The 27,559-nt window shown below is 55.7% G+C and overlaps 1 protein-coding gene across 3 annotated transcripts; it reads right to left on the reverse strand.

Moving 5' to 3' along the window:
- Window positions 1–1,331: 1,331 nt before the first annotated feature.
- Window positions 1,332–26,644, reverse strand: OXSR1 (oxidative stress responsive kinase 1). Of its 3 annotated transcripts, XM_029077921.1 has the most exons (18): window positions 26,459–26,644; window positions 16,703–16,815; window positions 13,118–13,226; window positions 10,307–10,448; window positions 9,977–10,032; window positions 9,210–9,319; window positions 8,661–8,762; window positions 8,143–8,276; window positions 7,667–7,715; window positions 6,603–6,668; window positions 6,221–6,343; window positions 5,942–5,977; window positions 5,062–5,229; window positions 4,550–4,617; window positions 3,701–3,753; window positions 3,114–3,182; window positions 2,748–2,812; window positions 1,332–2,423 (listed from the first exon to the last, which is right to left on the reverse strand). In XM_029077921.1, exons 1-18 carry the CDS (start codon window positions 26,526–26,528, stop codon window positions 2,349–2,351), a joined length of 1,608 nt encoding a protein of 535 aa, XP_028933754.1. In that variant the 5' UTR covers window positions 26,529–26,644; the 3' UTR covers window positions 1,332–2,348. The 3 variants fall into 3 exon arrangements, with proteins under 3 accessions (XP_028933754.1, XP_028933755.1, XP_028933756.1); XM_029077922.2 differs by lacking the exons at window positions 16,703–16,815; window positions 26,459–26,644 and adding an exon at window positions 16,373–16,470; XM_029077923.1 differs by lacking the exons at window positions 1,332–2,423; window positions 2,748–2,812; window positions 4,550–4,617.
- Between the last annotated feature and the right edge of the window lie 915 nt (window positions 26,645–27,559).

The raw sequence follows: 27,559 nt of genomic DNA on the forward strand, positions 1-27,559 counted from the left end.
CACGCAGGACTCTCCCCCCATCTCATCTTCCTCCCCGGGGCTCTCCGTGGCTTTGGTCCACCAGCCCCCGGCCCCATGTCAAGGTGCCATCTCTCCCGCTGCTCCAGCGCAGCCTGCTGTCTCCGTCAGACCTCTACCCTTCACCGTCCACTCCGTCCTGTCCTCCGGGACCTCTCATCCGGGTTGTCGGGGGGCCTCCGACCCCCTCCCAATCTCCCCGCTGCCCACCCGATCTCCCTCTCTACCCACCAGGCCCCAAGACCGCCCTCCGCGTTCCTCCCCACCTGACCTTCTGGCCATCCCCGGCTCCGGAAACCCGGCCTCGGTCCAGCAGCCCGATCTTCCTCACCTTCCGGCACCGTCTGGCAGAGCCCGCCGGGGGCCGTGAACACCGGGGCCCCTACTCGACAGGTCGGTGGCGCAGGCCCTTTGACAGCCCCGCCTTTTGCAGACCAAGAAGCCCCCTGCCGAGGGGCAGCCCCTTGGACCTCTGCCCCTCGGGGGAACCCCAGAGGCCCCGCCCCCCCCCATCGAGTCCCACTAGGCTCACAGAGGGAGCGACCTTGGCTACCATTCCCTAGCTCGGCCATTTCAGACCTCTCCCCCACCCACCCGCCCCTGGAAATGCCTTCCACTGCAGCCAGGCCCTGGAAACGGGGGGCTGCAGGGAGAAGACCCCAAAGAGGCAGTGCTCTAAACACAGTAAGTGCTCAATAAATACAGTTGAATAAATACGATTGAATCAATGACCCCAGGGAGTGAGGGGGAGAGGAAACAGGGGGGATGACCCAAGAGAGGACTTCACCAGGACCCAGGGGTGGGGGAAGAGGGGCACCACAAGGTGATGACCGTAGAGTCGCTCTCACCAGGATCATGCGTTGTGGAGGAGGGGCGCTTCAGGGGATCACCTGAGAGGCCCTCACCAGGACCCTAGGTGTTTGGGGGGGGGCAAGGCACTTCAGGTCAATGATCTCAGGCAGACCCTCACCAAAAATTGTGTGTGTGTGTGTGTGTGCGTGCACGCGCATAGGGGTGGCCAAAGGTGAATGACTCTAAAGAGAGGGTATGGGTGTGGGGGGCCTGTAGGGTGTTCCCCACCCAAGAGGATGTGGTTGGTGGGGGAAAGTCTAGGGAGCTTCAAGCTGGCAATGCTGTTGGAGAAGGAGGAGGAGGAGGAGCAAAGTAAGAGGAGCAAAACCACATTCTCAGGAGGTGAGAGGGAAGCCAGGAGGCCCTGCTCAGCTGGTTCTTCCTGGCACCCTGCAGGAGCCAGGCCAGGCAACCCACGCTCCCAGGCAGGAGTAGAGGTAAGGACCAACAGTGAAACACTCGAAAAAAATCAACACCATTTATTATTCACATATTGCATTACAAGTGTTGCTCTCAAGACTCATGAATAATTTATATTATTCCCGTAGAAATCCCGACGAACAGCAGGGCCTATGGGAAGAGCCCAAGGCCTGGGCTGCAGTGGCCAACCCAGACCCCAGCCGACGGCTGAGATCAGCCAGGCCCACACCCCAGCACAACAACCAGGGTCTGCCCGTGACTGCCCACCCCGGGACCCTTATTGCTGTGGTTGCCACAGACCGGCCCCTTCTGACACCCTTGGGGAGGGGGAGGAGGGAAGAGGGAAGGGACTGGGGGAGGATCAAGGTACACGGGAGATTAAAGAAGTGGAGGGAGGAGGCAAGAGGACTAGAAGGGGTTTTTTCTAACGTGAAGGCTCCCAGAAGTGAGAGGGCACTTAGCAGAGGAGGAGGGAGGAGGGGTTTCCTAGGCGACTCTGACCAGGCCCAGATTCTCTCAGCCCACTCCACCCTCTAGAAATTGGCCAGGAGGCAACGGGGATCGTGGCACTGAGGACAATTCTTTCCTGGCTGGCAGAGGTGAGGGAGGGGAGGAGCACTCTACCACCTCTGGCAGCAGCCCCCATTATTTCCTCACTTACTGGGGGCTCCCAGGTCTCTACTCAGCAGCCCCACTGAAGGTAACGTGAGGGCCTCTAGGGGGATGCACATCCACTCAGTAGTACTGGCTAGGTTAAGACAGCCCCGTCCCCAGATTCCACAGCGAGGGCTGCCCGGTGGGCACAGGGAACACGTGTGAGCCATCGCTGATAAATGGTAAACAATCCAGTGGCTGGAGGGTCGGCAGGCCGGGGCAGTGGCCAGTGGACTGAGGGACTCTTTGGCAGTAGTGGTTGGAGGTCAACAGAAGCTGTAGAAACTTGCGTGGTGGCTCTTGGGGTGGGAGTGGTGGGGATTCCTCCGGTGAGGGCGGGGGGAGGGAGAGAAGAGGAAGAGGGGGTTAAGGAGGAGGGAAGAGCGGGAAAGCGGCCCTGGGTTTCAGCTGATACTGAGCTGTGCAAATCCAATCAGTTTCCCGTCGTCCGGGATCTCTGAGCCCTCGACGCCCGAAGCCTGACAACAGACCAGAGAGAAAAAGTGTGCCACTCAGACTCCACTGGTGGCCTCAGTCAATGGACCAGCCAAGGGAGGGCGGTGAAGAGGAGGAGGATGGGAGGGATTAAAGGATGGGAGGACAGTAGCCAGTGGGGAGGAGGATGCTAGAACAGTGATTGACATTAGAGTTAAGTGCCTAGCATGTAATTAGGAAGGGGGTAGAAGGGATTGGTCCTGGGGTGGGGCAGGAGGCCTCTGGGGTGGATAGGACTGAGGGAGGATCCTAGTGGCTGGTAGCTGGGAGTCAGGGGCCAAGGGTAGAGAAAACATGAGATGGGTTACCAGCTTGAAGGTGACAGAGCGACTTGTCTGAGGATCTCCCACAATTTTCTGCAGATTTGCAGCCACTGCAAATACAAGAACTGGTTGGTCAGAGTCCTTAAGCTGCAGCTGGGGTGGTGAGAGGGTGTTAGAGCTGGGTGCAGAGAGCAACCACCGGGGCCTGACCAGCCAGGCCTGTGGACACCCGCACACCTTCCAGTCAGCCCTCCCACACGACAGCTGGGGAGCCCAAGTCCCCAAAGAAAAACCCTCCCACTAAGCCCGTTCCAACCCACTGCCCATCCAACTTCCCAGCCCTCCCTCCATCCCCAGGAGTCCTCTTGACTCTCAACCAGCCCAGCCACCGCCCCCAGCTCGGGCACGTACCGATCACGAGATCTCGGCCGTCCACCAGGCCGGCAGAGATGAGCTCCTGGGAGACACCGTCTGCTGTGTCTGAAAAGGGGAGAGGGATCGATTGGTCCAATGAGTGAGTGGCAGATCTGGGCCCTGAAGCGGGATCTCGCTTCACCCAGCTCCTTGGCAAAGATCCCCCAACTGGACAGGAGGGGTAGGGCTCTCCTTGCCCACCCACTCTGTCGGTGCATGCAGTGCATATTGGCCCTGTTGCTCTCCTGCTCCTCCCTTCACATCCCATCTCCCTCCAGCAAGGTAGACCTGCTGGCTCCTCATTCCAGAGCTAGCTAGATGATCCAGCCAAGTGGAATGAGTGGGTGAGTGGGAGCCAGGCAATAACAGCTCGTTATGCTTCGGATAGGAGTGGGGACATAGGGGCTGTGGAGTTTCGGGGTGACTCTGTGCTCCCTGAATCCAATTTGGAACAGCCCGAGGACCATGTCCGTGTCTGTAGCTGCTGGTCTTGGGGGGCGGGGGTCCTGAGGGTCGGGGAGGGTGCAGCTGTCCCGGGGTTCCTAGCCGATCCAGTGTCCTCCAGCACTATGGGTCTGGCTCACCTCTCCCTGGAGTAAACTCAAACCGAATGTCATTCAGCTCTTTCTTGGAGTTCCTGCCAGAGAGAAGAGAAGGTATCTGGAGTTAGCCCCAGGGATGAGACTCTCTGAGGTGGCGGCTTGGTGGGTGGCCTTGCTCCCTCCCCACTGCTGCCCAGCTGCCCTCCCCGAAGGAAGCTCTGGCACCTCCCCAACCACCCCCCACAGCGAGGAGAGGGACAGGGGAAAGAGAAAGCAGAAACCAGGCTGGGGAACAGTCAGGATCCGTGTACCGACCGTGGCGTCCAGGCTCAGCCCCGCCTGTCAGCCCATTCAACACCCAAGACAGAAGACCTGTGGGGAGAGCTCTGAGGCGGAACCGAGGGGCCTCCCGGGGGAGCAGGGTCCAGACACTGGAGGGTGAGTGATCATCCTCATGACCCTCTGGTTCCTGGTTAAGGCCCTCGGGCCCCAGAGTGGACCAGTGCAAGGGTGGCCGAGCCTTCGCAGCCCAGCAGCTCTGGCTGCCTCACAAGCACCTAGTAACCCTCGAGGGAAGATTGGGAATGGGACATGGCCCGCCCTACAGGTGCTCAGATTAGGAGATGCAGTGCTCCCTAGCCTCAACCCATGTCCTGCCTTCCAGCTGCCTTCAGAAGAGGAAGGGCTCCCCCACTGCTGGTGGGAGGGCTGAGGGGGTGAGAAGCAAGGCCCAGCTACTTACATGGCAGCCTGACTCATTGCCAGCCGATATCACGAGCCAGAGAGCGGGACTCCCCTCAACCAGACAGAACGACAGGAGATTCCCCCTCAGGCTGTTGGCAGAGCAGCCGGGGGGATGCAGGCTTCGGTAAGCCCTGCCCACCAACTTACCGCAACCGGAGAACTAGGCTGATAGGAATCTTGGGTTCTGCTGGCTCCGGAGGACCTGAAACTGTGGCCTGGACAAGGCCATTTAAAGCTAAGGCCAACCAAGTCACTGCCCACAGCCCCAAGCCCCTAGGTTCCCACTCCCATGCCCCCTAACCACTACGTGATACATTCAAGCCCCCAGAATACGTGTCCACACCTTAGAGGCTCAGACAATTAAGCCCTAAACTGATCCACTGCCCCACCTTCTTCCTACCTGGACATTGTTTAAGTGCCTGTCTCCCCTGCTAGACTGCCAGCTCCTAGAGGTTAGCGATCGTAGTTGCTAATTCCCAGCACTCAGTTCTGGGGTCTGCACCCTGTCGTGCTCAGCAAATACCACTGGTGAACAGACTGACTTCCTAAGGACAGCAAGCCCGGACCTGTTCCCGAGTGCTGCAGGTGCCCATGGCGGGGGTTTTACTGACCACTGGCTCCTCCCACTGGCCCAGCGCTCAGCCAATTGGTGTTCTTACCTGTCCGGTGGCTCCTGCGGGGGCAGCCGCCGCCGGAGCCAGAGGTGGGGCCGGGACGGTGACTTGCAATGTCTGGGGAGGAGACTGTCCGGCTGGTTGAGGTAGGTGACATGGAGGTTGCCCAGGCACTTGGAGTAAAGAGCCCGCAGAATCGGACACTGGGAACAACTACAGAACAGACATATCATACACAGACATGCTTGCTTTCAGCCCTGACCAAGGAGACAAAACAGAACCAGTGGAACTGTGAGGGTGGAGGATCCCCCTTCCTCTGGCCTCACCATACCCCAACTATCTGATCCAGCCCCTCTAGACGCCCATTTCAGCATTACCAATGAGGCCCCTTGGGGTTCAGAGTGACAGTGGGGAGCAGCAGGCTGACCCTCACCCAGGATGTACCCAGGGTTGCCAGGGTGGACTATCACTTCTCCTATCCTGGTGGGCACGGCCTCCCCTGTGGCCCTGGAGCAGGGTTGGGGTGGGCCCCAGCTCAGTGCGGGATGGGGAAGGGTCGCAGGTGGGCCGGTCAAAATCCCATCCCATCACCAAATGATGCGTGGGAGCCCGCGAGGGGCTCAGCCTAATACCAAGGGCTTGAGAGTGGCTAACAGAACCAAGATGTCAACCATTTGGGGTGGAGGAGGCCGAGCTAGGTGTTGTGGGGAGAGGAAGGCTGGATGATGGCCGCCCAATGCCGACTCCACCAAGTTCCTCCATCTGTATGGGATCCCAAAGGGAGACCCCAGACCCGGCGACTCCAAGAGAGCTACGCGTTCCCAAAACATCCTTCCCACCTTGGAACCAGACTTGGAAACACCCCCGAGCAAGGTTGCTGTGTTGCAGATAAGCTTTTTGATAGAATTCAAGTGGATATCCTTACCTCTGAATTCTGACTTGACTCTTTCACTCGAGGGGACTACGGAAGGAAAAGGAGACAGGGTTATCTTTGAGTGCCAGCCTAACACCCCATAGTCCTCCCCAAGCACCCCACAGGGCCCAAAAAGGAAACTACCCATAGAGGCCTTTCTCTCAGACTGTGGCCTTTCACGGCAGGTAGGGATGGGATTGGGGAACAAAGGGGACCCGGAGCATGGGGGACGTGGGAGTGCCATTGTACAGGGACAAGGAACGCAGAGTATCGATGGGAGTGACAGCCTACCCGCAGCTGTGAAATAGCTGCCTTCCCCTCCTCGCTTTCTTCATCAAACTCGTCGTCACTCCACTCCCAGCCACCGTCTTCTGTCTTGTGCAGGCGCCCGCTGGAGCCGGGCACCCGGCGCACCTGAGAAAGGCAGATGGGCGATTTCCCCAGACACCACTCTGCCCTCCTCCTCTGCTGACCTGGACATCAATAGACCCATCCCTCCTGCCCTGACTGGCCCTTCCCACCCTGGCACTGTCCTTGAGGGAGCTGTGCCTGGCAAAAGTGTCAAGTCATTTTACAGCCTGCAATGCCTCCCCACCTCCCTACACCTCCTGCCACTAAGGGTGCCGGAGCCGACTGGCAGTCGTCTCGGGCCCAGGGTCAGTTCCCCACATACCTTTTTCGCTCTTTCTGTGATGGTGGGTGCTCGCTGCAACATCTTTTCTTGTAGGAATTCCTTATTCTGGAGGAGGGGAGATTCACTCTCACTCAAGAGGGCTGTGGTGGGGGAAACTCGCAGACCAACAGTACGGCTGCTCTCAGCAGCAAGTAGGCTACTTCCTGCCCCGGCCCATGGCAGACAGACCTGGATGTTCTGTGCTGCGGCTGGCAGACTGGGCTATCTGGAGGACCTCTGGAACCCCAACAAGCCCAGGTCAGAGGGAAAGCAATTCTGGTATCACTACCCTGACCCAAGATACCCACGTCTAGAGGCTCTGAGCCCAGCAGTCTACAGGACCAACTGCAGACAAACATGGTCCCAGCAGCCAGCCAGGAAGGCCAAGTAAGCGCTTAACAAATATCAACATTATTAACAGCCATGGCTATTCTGGTTCTTCATGGCCCAGGACTGGGCACTGCAGCAAGCAGCCGCTCAGTCATGGGTGCTGGCTGCCAGAGACGGGTAGGGTCAGGATTGGTGGACCTCTGCTTCCTTCATGATTCCCTGGGATAAGGGCCTGAGAGAGACTGAATCCTCCCATGAACCCCCTTCTCTGTCTCTGACAGGTAGTGCCAGAACAGCGCTGGCAGAAGGCCACCTGGTGAAAACTCCCACTTCAGCCGGTGCCTCAGACAGCATTCTACATAGAGAAGCAGCGTGGTGCAGTGGAAAGAGCACGGGCTTTGGAGTCAGGGCTCATGAGTTCGAATCCCAGCTCTGCCACTTGTCAGCTGTGTGACTGTGGGCAAGTCACTTAACTTCTCTGTGCCTCAGTTCCCTCATCTGTGAAATGGGGATTAAGACTGTGAGCCCCACGTGGGACAACCTGATTCCCTTGTGTCCAACCCAGCGCTTAGAACAGTGCTCGGCACATAGTAAGCGCTTAACAAATACCAACATTATTATAGAGTGGAAGCACCAAGAGTTTCGACAAAGGCTGGGGGCAGGAGGTGATGCAGGAGATGGGGTGGGTGGCACTCTCCGACACACAAACACACAGAGGGCCATAGCTCTCCTACCTTAGCTTTCTGGAAAAATTTATGTCTCAACAGTTCGGCAGCTGTTGGCCTGAAAAACATAAGATGCAAACTGGCGCTGGCTAACGAGGACTTGACCCTTCCCCTCCCCGCCGGGCCCAGAAGCACCAGTGGAATGAGCATCCGGGTGGTGGGGAGCCTCCCTCCTCCCCCATGCCTTGGCTGTGCTCTCCCAGCTGGGCAGCTCGCCCCTAGCCTGCAGGCCCTGGAACAATCACAATCCACCTCTGGCCTCCTAAGTCAACCAGCACTTGGGGGATGCACAAACGTGCACGCGCGTCGTCTTTGAAGGAGTCAGTTCCCTCAGTTTCTCACTACTTTCAAAACTTTCTCTCCTCCAGTTCCCCATCCATGAATTTGTGAGTGTGTGCGTGCATATGTATCATCTTCGACTCAAAGAATCTCGTTGAGGGGGAGGGCAATGAGAAAGGTAACCGACTCCACATTTCCCGCTTTACCTTTTCTCAGGGTCTTTCTGAAGGCACAATGCGATCATTTTCCGAAATGATTTTCCATACTTCTTCAGCATTTCCTTGTCCTGCACCCCCGTTTCCAGAGATGGAGGGTCATTCTGAAGGGTTAGCATCAGGACCTGCAAAAATGGAAGCCCCTAAGAGCCTGCGCAATTGACTTAGGGAATGGGGACCCCTGGGATGGGTTGGGCCTGATCCTGGCATACTGTGATGAGGGGTCTCGGGCACACGAAGGAGGGCCTGCTGCAGCCTGGTTGAATCTGGCTACACTTAGCTGCCTGCTGTAACTGGAGGACCTCGGGACAACACTGAGGGCGCCCTCCCCAGCAACTATGAGCCTCATGAATGGCCATGAGGAAGCTCCGGGCAGTGGCACGCCAGGAGCAGTGGCCAGAGAGTCGAGGGCACAGGCCAAGCCACTACAGCTGCATCCTGTGGCTGCAGCCACAGCCCTACCATGCCCTCACGGCCCAAAGCGGCAACAACCGATTGAGCAAACTCACTTTCATCGGTGGGTACTTGTGATACGGAGCCGCCCCTGTGGCCAACTCGATGGCAGTGATCCCGAAACTCCAGATGTCGGCCTTGAAATCGTAGCCACGCACCTGGGAGCCAGACAGAGGTGTAAGCTGTCACTTGCACCAGGTAGCAGCCACCGGTAGCCCAACCCAAAAGTCCAGAGTCGGGACTACCGCAAGGGACCAAACCCAGATCTTGGCCCCTGGCTTGCCCCTTGGTCCTCCCCTAAAGCGCCAGGTGGGGGCTGAGGAGATGGGGTGGGACCCGGCTGCTCAGGAATGCTGGCTGGGACGGCTGCCACCATCAAAGCAAGGAGATGTGGAGCAAGAACTACCTCTATACCCTGAAGTGGCCGCGCCTAAGGGAGGAGCCTCCTTATGAAAGCTGGATCCACCCTCTCTCTTCCCAGGGATGGAGGAGAGGTGTGCACCTCCTGTCCACACTGGGTCGTGGCACGGTTTTGGCTCAGCCCGTCTCGGTGCCAGCTACCCGCCCTCCACCATGCTGGCTACCCAGGGACTGGACAGTCTTACCTGTTCCATGACCTCAGGGGCCATCCAGCAGGGCGTGCCCACAAATGTTTTCCTCACTTTGTTCCGGGTGATATCCCCACCAGTTGCTAGGAAGGCGCTGACCCCAAAGTCTGAAATAGACCCAACCCATACAGTGGAGGGCACTGAGGGGGAGGATGTGGCAGGGAGGTAGGCGGAGAACCCCCACGCCCCCATGCACAACAGACAACAGGATAAAATCCATCAGTCACCCCTGGCGTCCTCCTGCCCACACAGGGGTCCAGAATGACACCTCCACTTCACTCGACAGAGATGAACTGCTGGCAATCCGGCACTGATACAGGGGTTCGGGAGGGCAACAAGAAATGGAAACGTGGACAGCCGTTTGCCCCCCAGCCCCCTCACGCAGGAGACCGGTGACACCATCACCACCACCCCCATCACTATGGGCCCATGAGTCTCGGGCTGCGCCGGACCCTCCATACAGACTGGCGGGCCCTGAAAGCTGGGAAGGAGCCTCGCTAGCAAGCGCGCAAAGGGTGGGAGCAGAAATTGCTGGAGGCAGTGGAAAAAGCCAGGGGGAAAACCACCAAGGGGGGGTAGAACGACCAGAGGATCTAGCCATCCACTAGGGTCCAGCCATCCATACTGTCCGAGACAGAGACGTGGCTGAGACAGACGGACCCATACTCTCGTGCCGGAGCCGGGCACCCACCAGGCATGGGCAGGGAGAGGTCTGCTCCCTGCTGTGCCCAGAGAAGTGACCCCATGACTCTACAACCCCTCACCTGCAATCTGCACTGAGCCATCCTCACCGAGGAGGATATTGCCGGCCTTCACGTCTCTGTGGGGAGAGAAGGGTCACAAGTCCCGATAACCGGCGGTTCCCGCCCCTCCCAGTGAGAACAAGTGCACCAGTGACCCAAGGCGCCCTCCTCTCTGACAGTCAGCAGGGCGACTCCCAGTATGCTGTGAGGACATCAGGGCCTTGCCTTTCAGCACCCCCCTCTTCCCACAGAGTTGACGACGGCCCAAACGGCCACCCTTGGAGCCGGTGAGTCCGCGTGCCGGGGGGAGGAGCCTAGGACGGGTGGGCCCAGTGCGGGGTCATCCAATACCTGTGGATCTGGCCATTCTTGTGCAGGTACTCCAGCCCCTCCAGCACCTCCTTGAGGACAGTGGCGATGCTGGCCTCGTCCAAGACTCCATTCCGGTGCTCCCCCTTGGCCACAATGTGTTTGATTACATCCAGGACGGACCCTGAGGGTGAAGCATAAACCTCACCATTCACGGCTGATTCTGCAGTGCTCCAGAGACCAGAATTATGCCGGGCCATATGACCACGGCCCCGCTCAAACAGCCCAAATGCCCCTTAGTGGCAGTGCAGTGCAAGAAGAAGGGCAGGGAGGGGAAGGGGCAGGATCCACAGCTACCGCGGCTGATTCCCGACTCAGTGGGAGCAGCAGGCTGCCTTGACCATACCCACAGATTCTCTGCCACATCCCAGGAAACCACAAAGATTGGCACGGACGACGGGAAGCCCAGCGTATGCAAGGTTCGGCGGCTCCCAGAGAGTAAGAGTAATAATAGTAATTATGGTACCTCTTAAGTGCTTACCACATGTCATGCACTGTACTAAGCGCTAGGGTAGATACAAGATAATCTGGTTGGACACAGTACCTTTTCCCACATGGGGCACACAGACTAAGTAGGAGGGAGTAGGATTCAATTTCCATTTATAGGAGAGGAGTCGGTAACCCATCTGGTCCCACTGAATGGGCAATGATCAGTTGAGCCTTTCAATGTGGGATCCAACCAAGGCCCAGGCACCCCTGCAACTCCCCAGCCCACCTCAGCAGGGTCCGATTTCCAATCTAGCCAGAGAACAACCAGAGTTTTCCTGCTCCTTTCCTTCTACCATCTCTTGGTCCTCCCGGCAACCAGGGTGCCCAAGAGCCAGTCGCCCCAGCATCTTAGCCAAGTGCTAATCAGATGCTCCCTGTTAATCCGGGCTGGGGTGGCAAGCCAAGATCCACATCGATTTGCTGGGTGCCGACTTCATGTGGCCTCTAATAATAATTGTGGTACCTAGGTGCTTAATAAAAACCACAATTATCATTACTATCATCACTGCACCAGACACAGTCCCTGTGTACAGAGAGGCCAGTGGTGGCTCTGATGGTCTCTGGGATGGCCATTTGGGCTCCTGAAAGGGAAGCCCTGGGGAGTGCCCACACCAGTGGGAAGCGGAAGGCCTCAACTCGATCCCCACACTGTGGCACGGTGTCTGGGTCCCACACTGGAATGGGACCTGCCTCTCTGAGCCTCTGTTTCCTTACCTGGAAAATGGGCTTCCACAATTCCTTCCTGTCTGCCTTACAGGCTTGGCGGAAGGAAGAATGGGAAAGTCCCACAATGGGAGGAGCCCAGGGTGGCCCCATATCAGACAAAAAACCCACAGTGTCCCGGTTACTGCGGGGAAGTAGCTGGCAACTCTAGATATAACAGGTCTGCCCTCAGAGTCACAGACTGAACTCACAATTCCAGCCTGGGCAAATTGCCCTTGATATCTAGAGCTGGGAGCAGGGCTGTGCACTTCTCCGGCCCCTCTCCTGAGTCTGGCTATGACCCCAGAGAAGCAGTGTGGCTTAGTGGAAAGAGCCCGGGTTTGGGAGTCAGAAGTCATGGGTTCTAAACCCAGCTCCGCCACGTATCAGCTGTGTGACTTTGGGCAAATCACTTAACTTCTCTGGGCTTCAGTTGCCTCCTCTGTAAAATAGGGATTAAGAGTGTGAGCCCCGTGTGAGACCACCTGATTACCTTGTATCTACCCAGCGCTTAGAACAGTGCTTGGCACAGAGTAAGCGCTTAACAAATGCCATCATGTATGTATGTATGTACTGGTCCACCATTCACCCCACAAGGTTGTCATATGCAGACATTGTCGGGAACTCCAGGCTCCAGCAACTCTGCTGATTCAAGCACATTTTTCACTCCCCCTTTCAGAGGCTGGAGTCAGAGGGAGGGGGAAGAAACTCCAGGGTGGCACCAGCTTGAAGGGCAAGGGCCAGGAATACCCAGCTGGAATGTCTGCCGGTAGTGACGAAGAATCAAGGGGGCACGTCTCCGGCCTCGCCACCTCCCTTTCTCTCCCACAGAGGTCGGCTGAAATTGCAGTGCCCCACATAGCGCAACCTCTCTCTGCCGCCTCTGCTGCAAGCAGCAGCAGCAGCATGCACTCTTTCTGTGCCCTTAGCAGACACCTCGCCCTACCTCCTCTGCCCGGCTCAATCCGGTCCTCCCTGCCACCCGGGACATCTTGCATGCTCCCAAGGGAGGCTTCGACCACTCTCCTTACCCCAACCTCAGACTGTGGAGGAGGACCCCAGGGGAGGCAGATGAGGAAGTCGAGAGGGAAATAAAAGTTACTCAAACTGAATTTGGACACCTTGAGCCGGCCCAGCCTGCTCACGAACTTGCCACATGGATCCTTGTGCAACGTCCAAGCGGACAGCCGTTGTACTGCTAATGCTGTTTTTGCAGCCCGGCATCCCTTTCCGTTCCCATGGCCCCCAGCAGCACAGCACAGAAAGGAAAACCCACCGCCCGGCCTTGGGAGACCTTTTTGTCCAACTTAGACAAGAACTGGTTCTCTCCAGAGGCCAAACCCAGCTATCTGGGGACGCCACGAGGAGGCAGCAGAGGAGGGAGAAGCAGCAAACAGGAAGAGAAGGCACTAGGAGCCAGACACAAGCACGCACTGACATCCACTGACTGCAAACCTGCCGCTCTCTGGAGCTGCCTCTGCGAGCCCCTCATGGAGGTGGCGTGGGCCCGGCACGGTCAGCCTTCTGCTCCACACAAGCCATGGCTTCTGGGACCGGGGGGAGGAGACGGGATGTGGTCAGGCAGAACAGGCCACTACTCACCTCCGCTGAGCAGCCTCATGACCAGCCAGAGCTCGTCCTTGACCACGAAGGATGTGTAGTAAGACACGATGTTGGGGTGATGGCACTGGCTCATGGCTTGGATTTCTTTCTGGAAGGAGAAGCGGTGCGGCGTCAGGAGGCAGGCGTGGCCTCTTCTACTGTTATACCATTACTGTTATATTGTACTCTCCCAAGCTGTTAGTTCAGTGCTCTGCACACAGTCAGCGCTCGATAAATATATTTGACTAACTGAGGCCTGGGGGTCGGGTCAGAATGCTCCCGGGGAGGCGGCCGAGCAGTCGGTGAGACGCTGGCGCCCAGCCCGGTCCCGGAGGAAGATCAAGGCAGAAGAGAGGAGCCGACTAGACGGCCGCTGTCAACTCCCTCCAGCTAACTCCTCCCATTGACTCCTCGCAAATCTTTTGACTGCCTCTCCCTCGAGGCTCTGCCCCTCCCCTCAGCCCCCCCAACCCTGTCTTGCCCCTCTTCCCAAGCCTCAATCTGCCAAATTCCTCCCTGAAGCTCTTGCCAGCTGTGGAGCCAAACAAATACCCATTGCTAGCCCGATCCATCTATCTCTCAGTAATTATACTAACTGCAGTATTTGTTAGGCTCTTATACTGCACCAAGAGCTGGGCTAAATGCTGGGGGTAGGTACAACATAACGAGCTCAGACACAATCCCTGTCCCACTTTTTGCTCCCAGCTTAAGAGTTGGAGAACAGTGTTTTATCCCCATTTGACCGAGGGAGAAACTGAGGCCCAAAAATATGAAGTGACTTACTCAAGGTCACACAGTGGACCGGTAGTGGAGTCAGAATACAAGAGTCCCAATTCCCAGGCCCATGCTCTTTCCACTAGGCCATGCTGCTTTTCACCTTACTGAACTCATTATTATGGCTTTGGTATTGATTACTCATTCAACTTCTCTGTACCTCAGTTGTGCCTAATGCCTCTATTTTCCAGCTTTTCCTTTGTGGTGGCCAGTCCACCCTCCGCCCTCCCCGGTTTTGGATTCCCACACGTGAGCCCTCGAGGGCCAGGGATTGTGTTTAATTTCCACCTTTGTATTCTTTCCCACTGCTTAGTACAGTACAGTTGACTGAACATGGTAAATGCTTCATCAGCACAATGACTACCCTAACAACTACTACCAATGACTACTCCTGGGGGAAAAGGTCAATGCAACTGCACCACACAGTAGTATGTGGAGGGGAATGTGGCTAATTGCCCCCCAACTCCAGCCCTGCTACCAAGAGTGCTGGGATTTGGAAAGAGGGACAGGAGGGGGCGGGAGGGGTTTTCAACAAAGCCTCTTCTTCCCCGGGACTCTGTCCGTCTGTGCCCAAGATTAACCTACTCATGGGAAATCCAGCAAGCTGTGTGGGGTGTGGTGGAGGCAGGCTGGAAGCAGCCAATCAGAAGGTGCAGGAGCCTCAGGGTGCTGCATGCAGGTAGGGAAGGCAGGAACCAGACTGCTGGGATGGGGTAGGGGGGAAGAGGCAGGATGGGAGGCCTCTGTCCCGGAGCCCCAAGATGCCCTAATCTCTACCCCATGCAGCCTGAATGGTGTTGAAGCATCCACAAAGTGCACAATCATGTGACAGTAATCAGATGTGACCTTCCATCACCTCAAGCCTTGCTTCACCCCATGTGCTGATGGCACCATTTGCTAACTGGGGTGAGTGTGTTCTGCCAATATGTTTGTCCACTCAAGGCCTCCAAGCCTGGGAATCCAGGGGTTACTATAAAGGAGCTTCATAGGATGCAGCACTGGCCAAGAGGCCTCCATGAGTCCACAATGGTTCGAACCACCCCAGAGCAGCTGACTCAACTGGTGCCACACGCTGCCCGGGGAGTCGCCACAAGCCCAGCAGTGTGCAAGCTGTGGGGAGGGCCGATAGGGTCTTGTACTCTCTCAAGTGCTTAGTACAGTGCTCTGCACACAGTAAGTTCTCAATTAATACCACTGATCACTTGACTGGGGTCATCTGCAGACGCTCGGCCCAATCCACTGGACAGACGGATGGATGCTCCAAGAGCCTCTGGGCTGGGCTGGGCTGGGCTGGGCTGGGGGATGTCCTCTCTCATGGGGCAAGAGCCTACGTCAGGAACCCTGACCCACAGGCAGCCGCAAAGTGAAATCTTGAGCACCTTGTCCCCAGCCCTTCCCACATCTGCTCCAGGAGACCTTCCAGTCCACCTGGGCACCAGGATGTATTCGGGAAGGACCTCCCATGAGGATGCAGATCCCCGGGGAAATGGGTCTGTAGTGAATCCTTTCCCGGCCCAAGATGACCCTCCCCTCAGGGAGTAAAGAGAGAAGTGGGGGACCTTCATGGTGTCCCCTGTCTCCCCTAATTCCACTGTACTGTAATCAATCCATCACTGGTATTTATGAATGACTGAAGTCTATGCACTCCAATCTCACCTACACACTTAAATCTGCGACCTTTGGATGCTTAATATTCTCATAATAACAATAGTATTTGTTAAGCCTTACTATTTGCCAGGCACTGTACTAAGCGCTGGAGTAGATACAAGGTAATAGGATTGGACAGAGTCCCTGTCCCACATAGGGCTCACAGTCTTAATCCCCATTTTCCAGATGAGATAACTGAGGCACAGAGAAGTGAAGTGCCTTGCCCAAGGTCACACAGCAGACAAGTGGTGGAGCCGGGACTAAAACCCATGACCTTCTGACACTCCCAGGCCTGTAGTCTATCCACTAAGCCACACTGCTTCCCCAGCTCCCAACCCCACAGCACTTATGTACACATTTTTAAATTACCTAAGTTACTTATTCATATTAATGTCCATCTCCCCCCCTAGGCTGAAGCTTGTTTTGGACAGGGAACATGTCAGCTAATTCTGTTATACTGTACTCTCCAAGCACTTAGTACAGTGCTTTGCACATATTAAGTGCTCGACAAATACGAGTGATTGAATACTTACTGTGTGCAGAGCCCTTTACTAAACACTTGGGGGAGTAAAATAAAATAGAGTTGGTAGGCGCAATTGTTATACCCTTCAAGTGCTCAGCACAGTACTCTGTACACAGTAGACTGTCAGCTCCTCGAGGGCAGAGATCGGGTCTACTAACTCTACTGTAGTCCCACGAGTGCTGAGACCAGGGCTCTGCAAACAATAGGCATAAGCTTCCTTTGGGCAGGAATCATCTTCACCTACTCCTTGGCATTGTACCTCCCAAGTGCCTAGTACAGTGCTCTGCACACAGTAAGCGCTCAATACATACCATTGCTGGATTGACTGATTAGGCCTCACCACACAGGCCCGATCGACTGGCTGACTCCCTCCGAGATCCCTGACTCCACGAGAGCAGGGGCTCCCCCGCCGGGGTCCGCCATCGCCGCACCCCCAGGACTCCAGGACTGGGGCAGTGGGAAGAGACCCTCGTTCAATCACGGGAAGGCTTGTTGCCCAGCAACTGTCGACCACCCCCCCCCGCTCCAGACCCCGCCACCTCCACCCAGCCCAGCCCCACCGGGCCGAACCGGCAGGCTGGAGATCGGTCCGGTCCGGCCCGCCCCGCCGGCCTCTGCCGGGACCCAGCCCTGCTGTGTACCAAGAGCTCATCCATGCTGGTCTGGCATTTCTCCAGGTTGATGCGCTTGATGGCCACTTTCTCCTTCTTGGGGGCACAGTAGGCGGCTTGGACCACGGCAGTTGCTCCGCTCCCTGGACACAGAGAGAGGTGGAGGGGGGAGGGGGGAAATAAGGACACAGGAGCTACCATCCACGGGAGAGAGTGGCCGGGGGAGTGTGCAGACCCCGGGCATCTGTGTCACCATCCACTCACAGCTCGGCGACAGCTCCTGGACGGGAAGACTGACCCCGTTCCCGCCGACGCTCCTTGCGGATTTAAGGAAAGGGGGACGGGAGCGGGGGAAGGGGCTCAGGACCTTTACCGCTAGGTTTCTGGGCTCGGAGTTTGGGAAGAAAGGACCAGGCAGCTGATCCACTGGCCCCGACTCCATTCTCGGCCCACCTGGTCTGTGGCAGCACCTCAGGAGGAATTCTCTCCTTGGTAGCCAACGTTACAGCAAGGTCGCATGAGGGCAGAGGGAGCAGTGCCACAGGTTTGCTTTCTGTGGGACCCAGAATATGAGGAGGAAGGAGGAGGGAGGGCACTTCTGCTCCACCGCAAGGCTCGGCTCCTGTGGGGTGCTGAGTGACACCAGGAGAACTCAGTGGCAGTACAGGCTGCGAGAGGCCCACAGGGTCAGCCGCTCAACCTGCAACAGGGCCACTCTCCCTATTTGGCCTAGTCAGAAGAACCCAGGCCTAGGAGTCAGGGAAACTGAGTTCTAATTCCTGCTCTGCCACTTGCCTGTTGTGTGACTTGGGCACGTCACTTCACTTCTGTGGGCCTCAGTTGGCTCACCTAAAAAATGGGGATAAATGACTGTCCTCCCTCCCCTCTCGGACCTGCAGCCCAACATGGGATATGGATTATGCTTAGTAGTGGGTTTCATACCATGCCTCTCTGCTGGTCCCTCGTCATTCAACAGCACTTATTGGTTAAATGCTTGTTATGTGCTAAGCAGTATACTAGCGCTATGGTAGACGAAAGACCATCAGGTCCCACCTGGGCTAACAGCGTAAGTAGGAGGGAGAAGAGGTACTGAATCCCCCATTTTACCGATGAGGGAATGGAGGCCCAGAGAAGTGGCAGGCACGTGGCAAAAACAGGATTAGAACCCAGGTCCTCGCACTCCCTTGCTCATGCCTTTTTCTACGGTGCTTCTCTAAGAAGAGAAGATGAGCTCGAGCCAGTACTTGAACCCCCAGCAAGTCCCGGCTACCCCTGAGTCCCCGGAGGGGCGCGGTGAGGTCTTCCAGAAAGGACTCAAAGGGAAGCAGATGACTCTGACTCTGAGTCACGGTACCAGGGGGTACCTGGCAGAGCCCAGCTGGGGACCACTACCTTTTGAATTTGGGAGTACCCTGGACCACCAGGCCTTCAGACTCTACCCTATGTGGCTCTACCCAACTTGGAATAATTGAGATTGCTCCCTGAGGGCGGGGACAGTGCTCCGAGTATTCCGTAGTATTTGTCCAGGCATTCAGTTCAGTTCACCACACCCAGCAGGTGCTCAACAAGCACATTCTTACTACTGCCCTTGGGCCCAGGCCTGAGCTTTCCGGGACTCTTCCCAGGGGTAAGCACGCTGACACAGGAGAGTAAAGCAAAAATGCAAAGAATGGATTGTAAATTAAGCAGGGTCTTCCCAGAACCAGTTTAAGTGGGGAACTAAGAAAACAGCATTGATGGACTGCATTTTACACACACACACACAAAATTTAGTTGAGTCGCTCAAGCTGTCCCTCCCGCTGCACCCTAAAAGTCCCCCATCAAAATGGAGAATGCTGAAATGTCCAGAGGTAGAGGGGGACCAGAAAAGAAACAGTCCAGTAGGGAGCTTCCTCTGAGGAACACCTTCCCCCAAGTCCAGATCTTCAGGCAGATGAGGCTATCACAAATCCTAGACAAAAAGGGTAGTGTGTTTTGGTTTTAAACGCAGGGTGGAAAGGAGAGAAAGAGAAAAGGGGTTGGGGAGAAGAGCTGGTAGAGGGTGAGCTGGGAGTCCCTTGGCATTTGAATTTCTATAGTGAGAAACCAGCTATCTCCAACACCTCCTAGAGCCATCAATTATGGGGGAATGTTCATGGGTGTCATGGGGTGGGGGGGAGAGAAGGGGAATAGCCCTGGGAATCCCTGCAGGAGCCGGAGGGAAAGCGATGGCTGTGGGATGGAAGAATTCCAGTTTCTGGGGGTCCAGCTCCCAGCAAGAGGAAAGAGCTCTTGGGGCAGTGGCCGGCAGGAGGGAGGGTCAGGGTCAGTGCCCGGGGATGGCAGGCTGTGGCCAGCGGGAGGGAGGGTCGTGGTCAGTGCCCGGGGGTGGCAGGCTGCTGGCTCATCATCAGACACCTGATTTAGCTTTTTTGAGATCCACAAACGGCCTTCAAACTTGGTGGCTGTCCAGGAGACAGACAGGGTCCCAAGGAGAAACCCTTCAGGGTCATTCCCATCCTGAGTCCCCAGTGCAAATGCCAAAGGCTGCGATTTCAGGGAGGAGGGAGGTGGAGCGGGGAGGAACAAGCACATGCTGGTCTTGGAGCATCTCTCTGCGGTCTTTGCAACCTAAAGAGCACAATCAGCCTTTGGCAGTCACCACACTCTTGGTCCTGTTCTCTGTCGGTGGCGGGGATGGGCAGTATCCAGTCCCCAAGGCCCATTTGAGTCAATGCTGAGGCGGGAGCCGGCCTGACCCCTGGATTCTGATTCCTCCCTGAGGGGGGTCGCAGTTTGCTGGGCGCGAAATGAAGCATGGAGCCCACAGGTCAGCGCTCTAATAACAATAATAATAATAATAATGTTGCTATTTGTTAAGTGCTTACTATGTGCCGAGCACTGTTCTAAGTGCTGGGGTAGACATAGGGGAATCAGGTTGTCCCACGTGGGGCTCACAGTCTTAATCCCCATTTTACAGATGAGGGAACTGAGGCACAGAGAAGTTAAGTGACTTGCCCACACACAGCCAAGTGGCAGAGCTGGGATTCGAACTCATGAGCCCTGACTCCAAAGCCCGTGCTCTTTCCACTGAGCCACGCTGCTTTTCCGCAGCGTGAAGCCAGCTGACTAGGGCTGCAGCAGAGGGGATCCATGCTATCCCTCACGGTGGAGGGTGGGGGTTAGGCCCTCGGCCACTTCATCCTTTGAAGGCATCTAAATACACGTTATCGCCCCATTTCCTCCGGTGAGGGAGGGGCAGAAGATGACCTATTCCACATGGCCTCTCCCTCCACCCCAAGGCACCAATGACTTCAGGCAATTCCCTTCAAGTTAAGGGTTTATGGTTTCTCTCCTGCAGAAGTCGGACTGAAGAGCGGACCGCACGTCCCCATTGTCTGGGGACGGTCCCACTTATCCCTACTGAAGAGTCTGTCCAGGAACTCGTAAAGATGCCTGTAGAACTTCAGTCGCAAAGAGAGTGGAAACGCTGCCAGACCGTAAACTCCCTGTGGCCAGCAATTGCGTCGACTTACTCTACCGTACTCTCCCAAGTGCCCAGTACAGTGCTTTGCAAACAGAAAGGGCTCATACACCATAGACTGACTGAACAAGACGCAACTCTGAGGGAAGGATGGAGCCTGGTGGACCGCCCACAGATGAGGGACCCTCCCCACTGAGGTGTTTGGGGGGCGACCCCCTACTTCTCCCTCCCTGCCTTTCCAGACCCCATCCCCTCTCCAACGTGGCTGGAGCAGCAAGTTGTGGGGGAGGGATGCCATGAGAAGGAGGAGTGTCCTCAGAGAGAAAAATAAACCAATTGATCTCTTAAGAATCACTGTGTCGACAGGGGGCAGGACCTGTGCCAAGACTTCAGCATAAATTCTTATTCAAATTCTCCACCCACAAAGCCCGAGGGCCAGGGCCCAGGACCAATTCTTAAGAGAGTGTCTTCTCTCTCAGCAGGTGCTCAGTGGATATTATAAAGCCTACCACTAAAAGGTGTGAGAGAAATAATAATAATGATGGTATTTAAGCACTTACTATGTGCAAAGCACTGTTCTAAGCGCTGGGGGGGTGGGCAATACAAGGTGATCAGGCTGTCCCACTTTGGGCTCACAGTCTTAATCCCCATTTGACAGATGAGGTAACTGAGGCACAGAGAAGTTAAGTGACTTGCTCAAAGTCCCACAGCTGACAAGTGGCGGAGCCGGGATTAAAACCCACGACCTCTGACTCCCAAGCACGTGCTCTTTCCTCTGAGCCACAATGCTTCCCAATAAATATTGAGGAAATAATGGAGTACATAGAAATCAATCCATCAGCTCTCTACTCCTCAGCTTTCTGGCCTCTTGCCCTGAGTTTAGACTGTGCCCGTTATTGGGCAGGGATTGTCTCTATCTGTTGCTGAATTGTGCACTCCAAGCACTTAGTACAGTGCTCTGCACATAGTAAGTGCTCAATAAATACTATTGAATGAATGAATGTATCAATATTTATCCAGTTCCTACTGTGTCAAGATCACTCTAAGTGCTTGGAAGAGTACAGTACAAAACAGTTGGTAGATATGTTCCGTGTCCACAAGGAGTTCACAGTCTAGAGGGAGAGACAGACACTAATACAAATAAATTATGGATATATACGTAAGTGCTGTGGGCCTGAGAGCGGGTTGAATAACAAGTGTCTCAAGGGTACGGATCCAAGTGTACAGGTGACGCCAAAGGGATAGGGAATCAGGGAAAAGAAGGCTCCATCGGGGAAAGCCTCTTGAAGATGGGACCCTAATAAGGCTTTGAAAGTGGGGAAGAGTCAAAGTACGGCACAAATGGAGGAGGGGGTAGTTCCAGGCCAAAGACAGGATGTGGGGCAAGGAGTCACTGGTGAGATAAATAAGATTGGCGCACAGTGAGCAAGTCGGTGCTAGAAGAGAAAAGTGTGCGGACTGGGCTGCAGTAGGAAATCAGCAAGGTAAAATAAAAGGGGGCAAAGGGATCGAGTGTTTTAAAGTCAATGGTAAAGGATTTCTGTTTGATGTGGTGACTGGGAAAACACTCTAAGTTCTTGAGGAGTGTAGGGACATGGTAAGAACCATATTTTAGAAAAATGAACCAGGCAACGAACGGACTCTAGTATGGACTGGAGCGGGGAGAGACAGGAGGCAGAGAGGTCAGCATGGAGGCTGATGCACAAAACAAGATGGGATATGATCAGTGCAGTAACCATTTGGATGGAGATGAGAGGGTGGATTTTAACAACGTATGAAGACAGAACTGACAGGATTTGGTGACGAACTGAATACGTAGGTTGTCTGAGAGGAGAGTCGGGGATCATACCAAGGTTACAGGGCTTGTGAGACAGGGAAGATAGTGGTGCTGCCTACAGTGACAGGGCTTAGACATTAGCATTATGGGGGTGAGTGTTCAAGTAAGCTCCTTGTGGGCAGGGAATGTGTTTGTTCTATTGTACTCTACCAAGCGCTCAGTACAGTGCTCTGCACACAGTAACTGCTCAATAAATACCACAATGGAAGTGGCACAGAGGGTCTGAAGGGGCAGTGGCTACAGAAAGGGGAGATGAGAAGTCAATCAGGGAATGCCTCACGGAGGAGATGTGATTTTTTATTAAGGCTCTGAAGGATGAGGTGAGTGGCAAACAGCCAGATGAGCAGGGGGAGAGGGAAGGAGAGGTCAGCAGCAGTCACTCATCCCACCTGGAAGAATCAGAGGCGTGAGGCGAGGGAAGGAACATTCAGGCCAGTTTCCAGTTGGCATTGAAACATTTTTAAGCTCAGCAAATGTTTCAAGAATCCTGAGCTATACAGTGACACATGACACATACTTTTTGGCAGTTGCGAAGCCTCCCCAACCCAAGGGCCGGGGGAGAAGCAGAGCCCGAGGCCTGAAACACATCTGTTTCCACACACTGCCCAGCGAACATCCAGCTCGGAGAAGAGCGTTCCAATCCCCGTTTCGGAAGTCCCAAGGCGGTCTGTGAACACTGAGAACTTTGAATACATGCGGAGAAAGGGAAACTGAAGTCACGGGAGGTAGGAAAACGTCAAAGAGGAGCAAGCGAGTTGAAGGTCCTGCAAGCCTCCACCGGGTGGGAACGTCTGAGCCAAGCAGAGCTCAACTCCAACAGACGGCGCATCTAGAAAAAGACCATTGTACTTGGGGAAGGAGCGAAGGGTCCTTCGCCCAGCAGGGAATAGCCTTCCCTGACTCAGGCAGGATTCTTGGCAAACCCAACGGATTCCGCTTCTGACACCCTCCCCGCCTCAAACACCAACTCGGGTTGTCTGAAGGCCGAGGCGGCAGCGGAGCCAGCCCTGCCCCACACCCCTGGGGCACGGCCTGGCGTCCCTCGGGACGGGACAACCCCCAGGGCCCAGCACCGGCGGGGGATTCCCACCTTATCCCAGGAAGGGAGTTTCCTAAAAAAGTCCTTCTTTATTTATAGGACGATGATAGGGAGTGTGCGTCGGTATATGAGAGGTGTGCGGGGGGCGGGGGGAGGGTTTCCTATTTATGACTGTGAATAGCATTTTCCAACTCTCACTTCCCCACCACCCGCACCCCGCTGCCCTCCCCAGAGACCAACTGAGTGACGCATAAGGCCAGGAACTGGCACCACCACCCAAGTCACGGTCGGCATTCCATAGGCCTGAGTTAGTGTAAGCCGGGAGCTTGAGCCCAAGACGATGAATAGACTCCATTCCCTTTTCTTATTCTAAAATGACGGAAACTCTCCCCATCTCCTTTCCTCCCCTGGGTGGAGAGGGGACTCTCCATAGCCTTCACAGGGCAAGGAAATGGATCTTCGTTCAAGGGGAGGAGGGGAGAGGGCAGAAGCCATGTGACCTAGTGGAAAGAGCACAGAGAAGGGAGGGAGGAGTCCTGGGTTCTAATCCCTGCTCCACCACTTACCTGCTGCCCTGGGCAAGCCACTTTACTTCTCTTTGCCTCAGTTTCCTAATAAAAACCGTGGTATTTGTTAAGTGCTGATTATGTGCCAAGCTCTCGGGTCAATACAATCAGAACAGATCAGGCACAGCCCCCGCCCCGTATGGGCCTCACAATCTAAAAGGAAAAGAGAGCAGGTACTGAATCCCCATTTTACAGATGAGCTGAGGTACAGAGTCAAGTGACTTGGCCAAGGTCACACAGCAGGCAAGCAGTGGAGTCGGAAATAGAACCCATGTCCTCTGACTCCCTGGCCTGTGCTCTTTCCATGAGACCATGCTGTGCCTCATCTGACAAATGGGCATTAAATACCTTAATTAGGCTATCATTAAACGGTCTAATGGCAAGAGCATGAGTTTGGGAGACAGAGGTCGTGGATTCTAACCCCGGCTCTGCTGCCTGCTGTGTGACCTTGTCCAAGTCACTTAACTTCTCTTTGCCCCAGTCACCTCATCCACAAAATGGGGATTAAGACCGTGAGCCCCGTGAGGGACATACCCCCAACCTTATTACTTTGCATTTACCCCAGTGCTCGGACTGGCGCTCGGCACACAGTAAGCGCTTAACAAATACCATCGTTATTACTATTTTGTCCCGTGTTGGGGACTGGGTGCAATGAGTAGATCTTGGACCTATCCCAGCGCTTCGCGCGATACTCGGACACATACTCGGAGAAGCAGCGGAGCTCAGTGGAAAGAGCCTGGGCTTGGGAATCAGAGGTCATGGGTTCTAATCCCGGCTCCACCACATAATAATAATAATAATATTAATAATGTTGGTATTTGTAAAGCACTATGTGCCAAGCACTGTTTTAAGCGCTGGGGTAGATATAGGGTAATCAGGTTGTTCCACGTGAGGCTCACAGTCTTAGTCCCCATTTTACAGATGAGGTAACTGAGGCACCAAGAAGGGAAGTGACTTGCCCAAAGTCGCACAGCTGATAGGTGGCGGAGCCAGGATTAGAACCCTAAACTGTGAGACTGTGGGTAAGTCACAATTTCTCTGTGCCTCAGTTCCCTCATCTGTAAAATGGGGATGAAGACTGTGGCCCCACATGGGACAACCTGATTACTCTGTATCTTCCCCAGTGCTTAGAACAGTGCTCTGCACATAGTAAGCGCTTAACAAACACCAACATTATTATTATTAAACCCGTGCTCTTTCCACGGAGCCACGCTGCTTCTCACACTTGTCGGCTGTGTGACCCTGGGCAAGTCACTCCCCTTCTCTGAGCCTCGGTGACCTCATCTGTAAAATGGGGATTAAGTGTGAACCTCATGTGGAACAACCTCATTACCCTGTGTCTACCCCATCACTTAGAACAGTGCTCCGCACATAGTAAGCGCTTAACAAATACCAACATTATTATTATTAAAATGAGGATGAAGACTGTGAGCACCACGGTGGGGGGGATGCCAATCTGATTACCTTGTAGCTCCCCCAGCGCTCAGAACGGTGCTCGGAACATAGTAAGCGCTTAACAAATGCCACTACCATTATTATTATAACGAGGTCTTAAATATTGGAAAGGGGGGAGATAACCAAGATAATCAACCCCCCCTTCACCTCCCCTCAGCTAAGCCCCCTTTCCCCCTGCTCCTCCCCTTCTCCCCTCCCCTCAGCACTGCGCTCGTCTGCTCATTTGTATAATAATGTTGGTATTTGTTAAGCGCTTACTATGTGCAGAGCACTGTTCTAAGCGCTGGGGTAGATACAGGGTCATCAGGTTGCCCCACGTGAGGTTCACAGTGTTCATCCCCATTTTACAAATGAGGTAACTGAGGCACAGAGAAGTTAAGTGACTTATTACCCTATTTTTTTTGGTTAAAGAGATGTCCATCCCCTTGATTCTATTTATTGCTATTGTTTTTGTTTGTCTCCCCCGATGAGACTGTGAGCCCGTCAATGGGCAGGGAGAAGGAGCGTGGCTCAGTGGAAAGATCCTGGGCTTGGGAGTCAGAGGTCATGGGTTCAAATTCCGGCTCGGCCACTTGTCAGCTGTGTGACTGTGGGCAAGTCACTTCACTTCTCTGTGCCTCAGTTATCTCATCTGTAAAATGGGGATGAAGACTGTGAGCCTCACGTGGGATAACCTGATGACCCTGTATCTCCCCCGGGGCTTAGAACAGTGCTCTGCACATAGGAAGCGCTTAACAAATACCAACATTATTATTATTATTACTGTTACCGAATTATCCATTCCAAGCGCTTAGTCCAGTGCTCTGCACATAGTAAGCGTGTGAAGTCACTTCTCTGTGCCTCAGTGACCTCATCTGTAACATGGGGATTAACTGTGAGCCTCACGTGGGACAACCTGATGACCCTGTATCTCCCCCAGCGCTTAGAACAGTGCTCTGCACATAGTAAGCGCTTAACAAATGCCAACATTATTATTATTAGAACAGTGCTCTGCACCTAGTAAGCGCTTAACAAATGCCAACATTATTATTATTATTATCTGTTGCCGAATTGTCCCTTCCAAGCGCTTAGTCCAGTGCTCTGCACATAGTAAGCGCTTTAACAAATACCAACATTATTATTATTACATACTATTAAATGAAAGAAGGTAGGAAGGAACGAACGAGGGGGCCGGTGGGAGGGCGAGGCGAGGCAGGGGAGGTCCAGCAGGCGGCGGTAGAGCCGACGCCGAGGCCCCTTGGTGGAGCTGCCCCCATCCACTTGGGGCCCCACGCGCACGCGCTCCCCGCCCGCACGCGCCCCCCGCGAGCCCGCGCGCGCTCCCCGCCGGCACGCGCCCCCTTCCCCTTACCCCCCCCCCCTCGGCCGCGCGCGCGCCCCCACGCGCCCCCCGGGCGCACGCGCTCCCCGCCCGCCCTCGGCTCACCGATGACCTCCTGGAGCTCGTAGTCGTCCCGGTTGATGGACCAGGGCAGGGCGCTCGCCTCCTCCGACATGACCGCGGCCCGGGCGGCGGCTCCTCCCCGCGGGGGAGGGGAAACGGCCCGGAGCGACGCGGGGCGGGAAGGAGGGATCCCCGCGAGGCCGCGGGCGGTGGGAAGCGGCGCCGACTCCCCCCCTCCCCCCACCGTCCTGCGCCCCCTCAGCGCCTCACCCCCGCGCCTCACGCTCTCCCTGCCCCCCCCGGGCCCGACCAAACTTTCCCCCCCCCTCCCCGCCCCCCGCCCTCCCTAGGCCGGCGTGCCCGGCGCGCTGACGTCACCGCTAGCGCCTCCCCGCGCCATCTTGGGCGCGGCCGGGGCCGGGCCCGTCGCCGTCCCGTCGCCGACACCATCGGCCAGGGGATGGGGAGAAGGGAGGGAAGGAAAGCGGGGGAGGGGAGGGCGGCTCCGGAGGCCCTGATGGGGATGGGGAGGCTGCGGGAAGGGGGGAGCCGACGCTCCACCGCCACACCCAACATGGCGGACGGGCCTCACCCGACCCCTGGGCCCCGCCCCCTCGCTGGTGATTGGTAGGTTTGAGATGGAAGGCCTAGGGCGATTGGCGCGGGGAGCTGTCCGTCACAGGGAGCCCCGCCTCCCCGTCCATTGTTTCCGGGGGCCGCCGCGGCCACCAGGTGGCGCCACGGGCCTCCCCGGGAGCGAAGCCAATTAGGGGAGCGGAGCAGGGAAGGGAAGCGGGGGAGGGGGTCTGGTGCAAAGCGACTTTTACCTGCATCGTGACGCACGTGGACGCATCTGTAAAGATAATAATGTTGGTATTTGTTAAGCGCTTGCCATGTGCAGAGCGCTGTGCTAAGCGCTGGGGGAGATACAGGGTGATCCGGTTGTCCCATGTGAGGTTCCCAGTCTTCATCCCCATTTGACAGATGAAGGAACTGGGGCACAGAGAAGTGAAGTGACTTGCCCACAGTCACACAGCTGACAAGTGGGAGAGGCAAGATTCGAACCCATGCTCAGTGGAAAGAGCACGGGCTTTGGAGTCAGAGGTCATGGGTTCAAATCCCGGATCTGCCACTTGTCAGCTG

The sequence above is a fragment of the Ornithorhynchus anatinus genome, chromosome 13 (assembly GCF_004115215.2).
Source record: "Ornithorhynchus anatinus isolate Pmale09 chromosome 13, mOrnAna1.pri.v4, whole genome shotgun sequence".
Classification (NCBI taxonomy): domain Eukaryota; kingdom Metazoa; phylum Chordata; class Mammalia; order Monotremata; family Ornithorhynchidae; genus Ornithorhynchus; species Ornithorhynchus anatinus.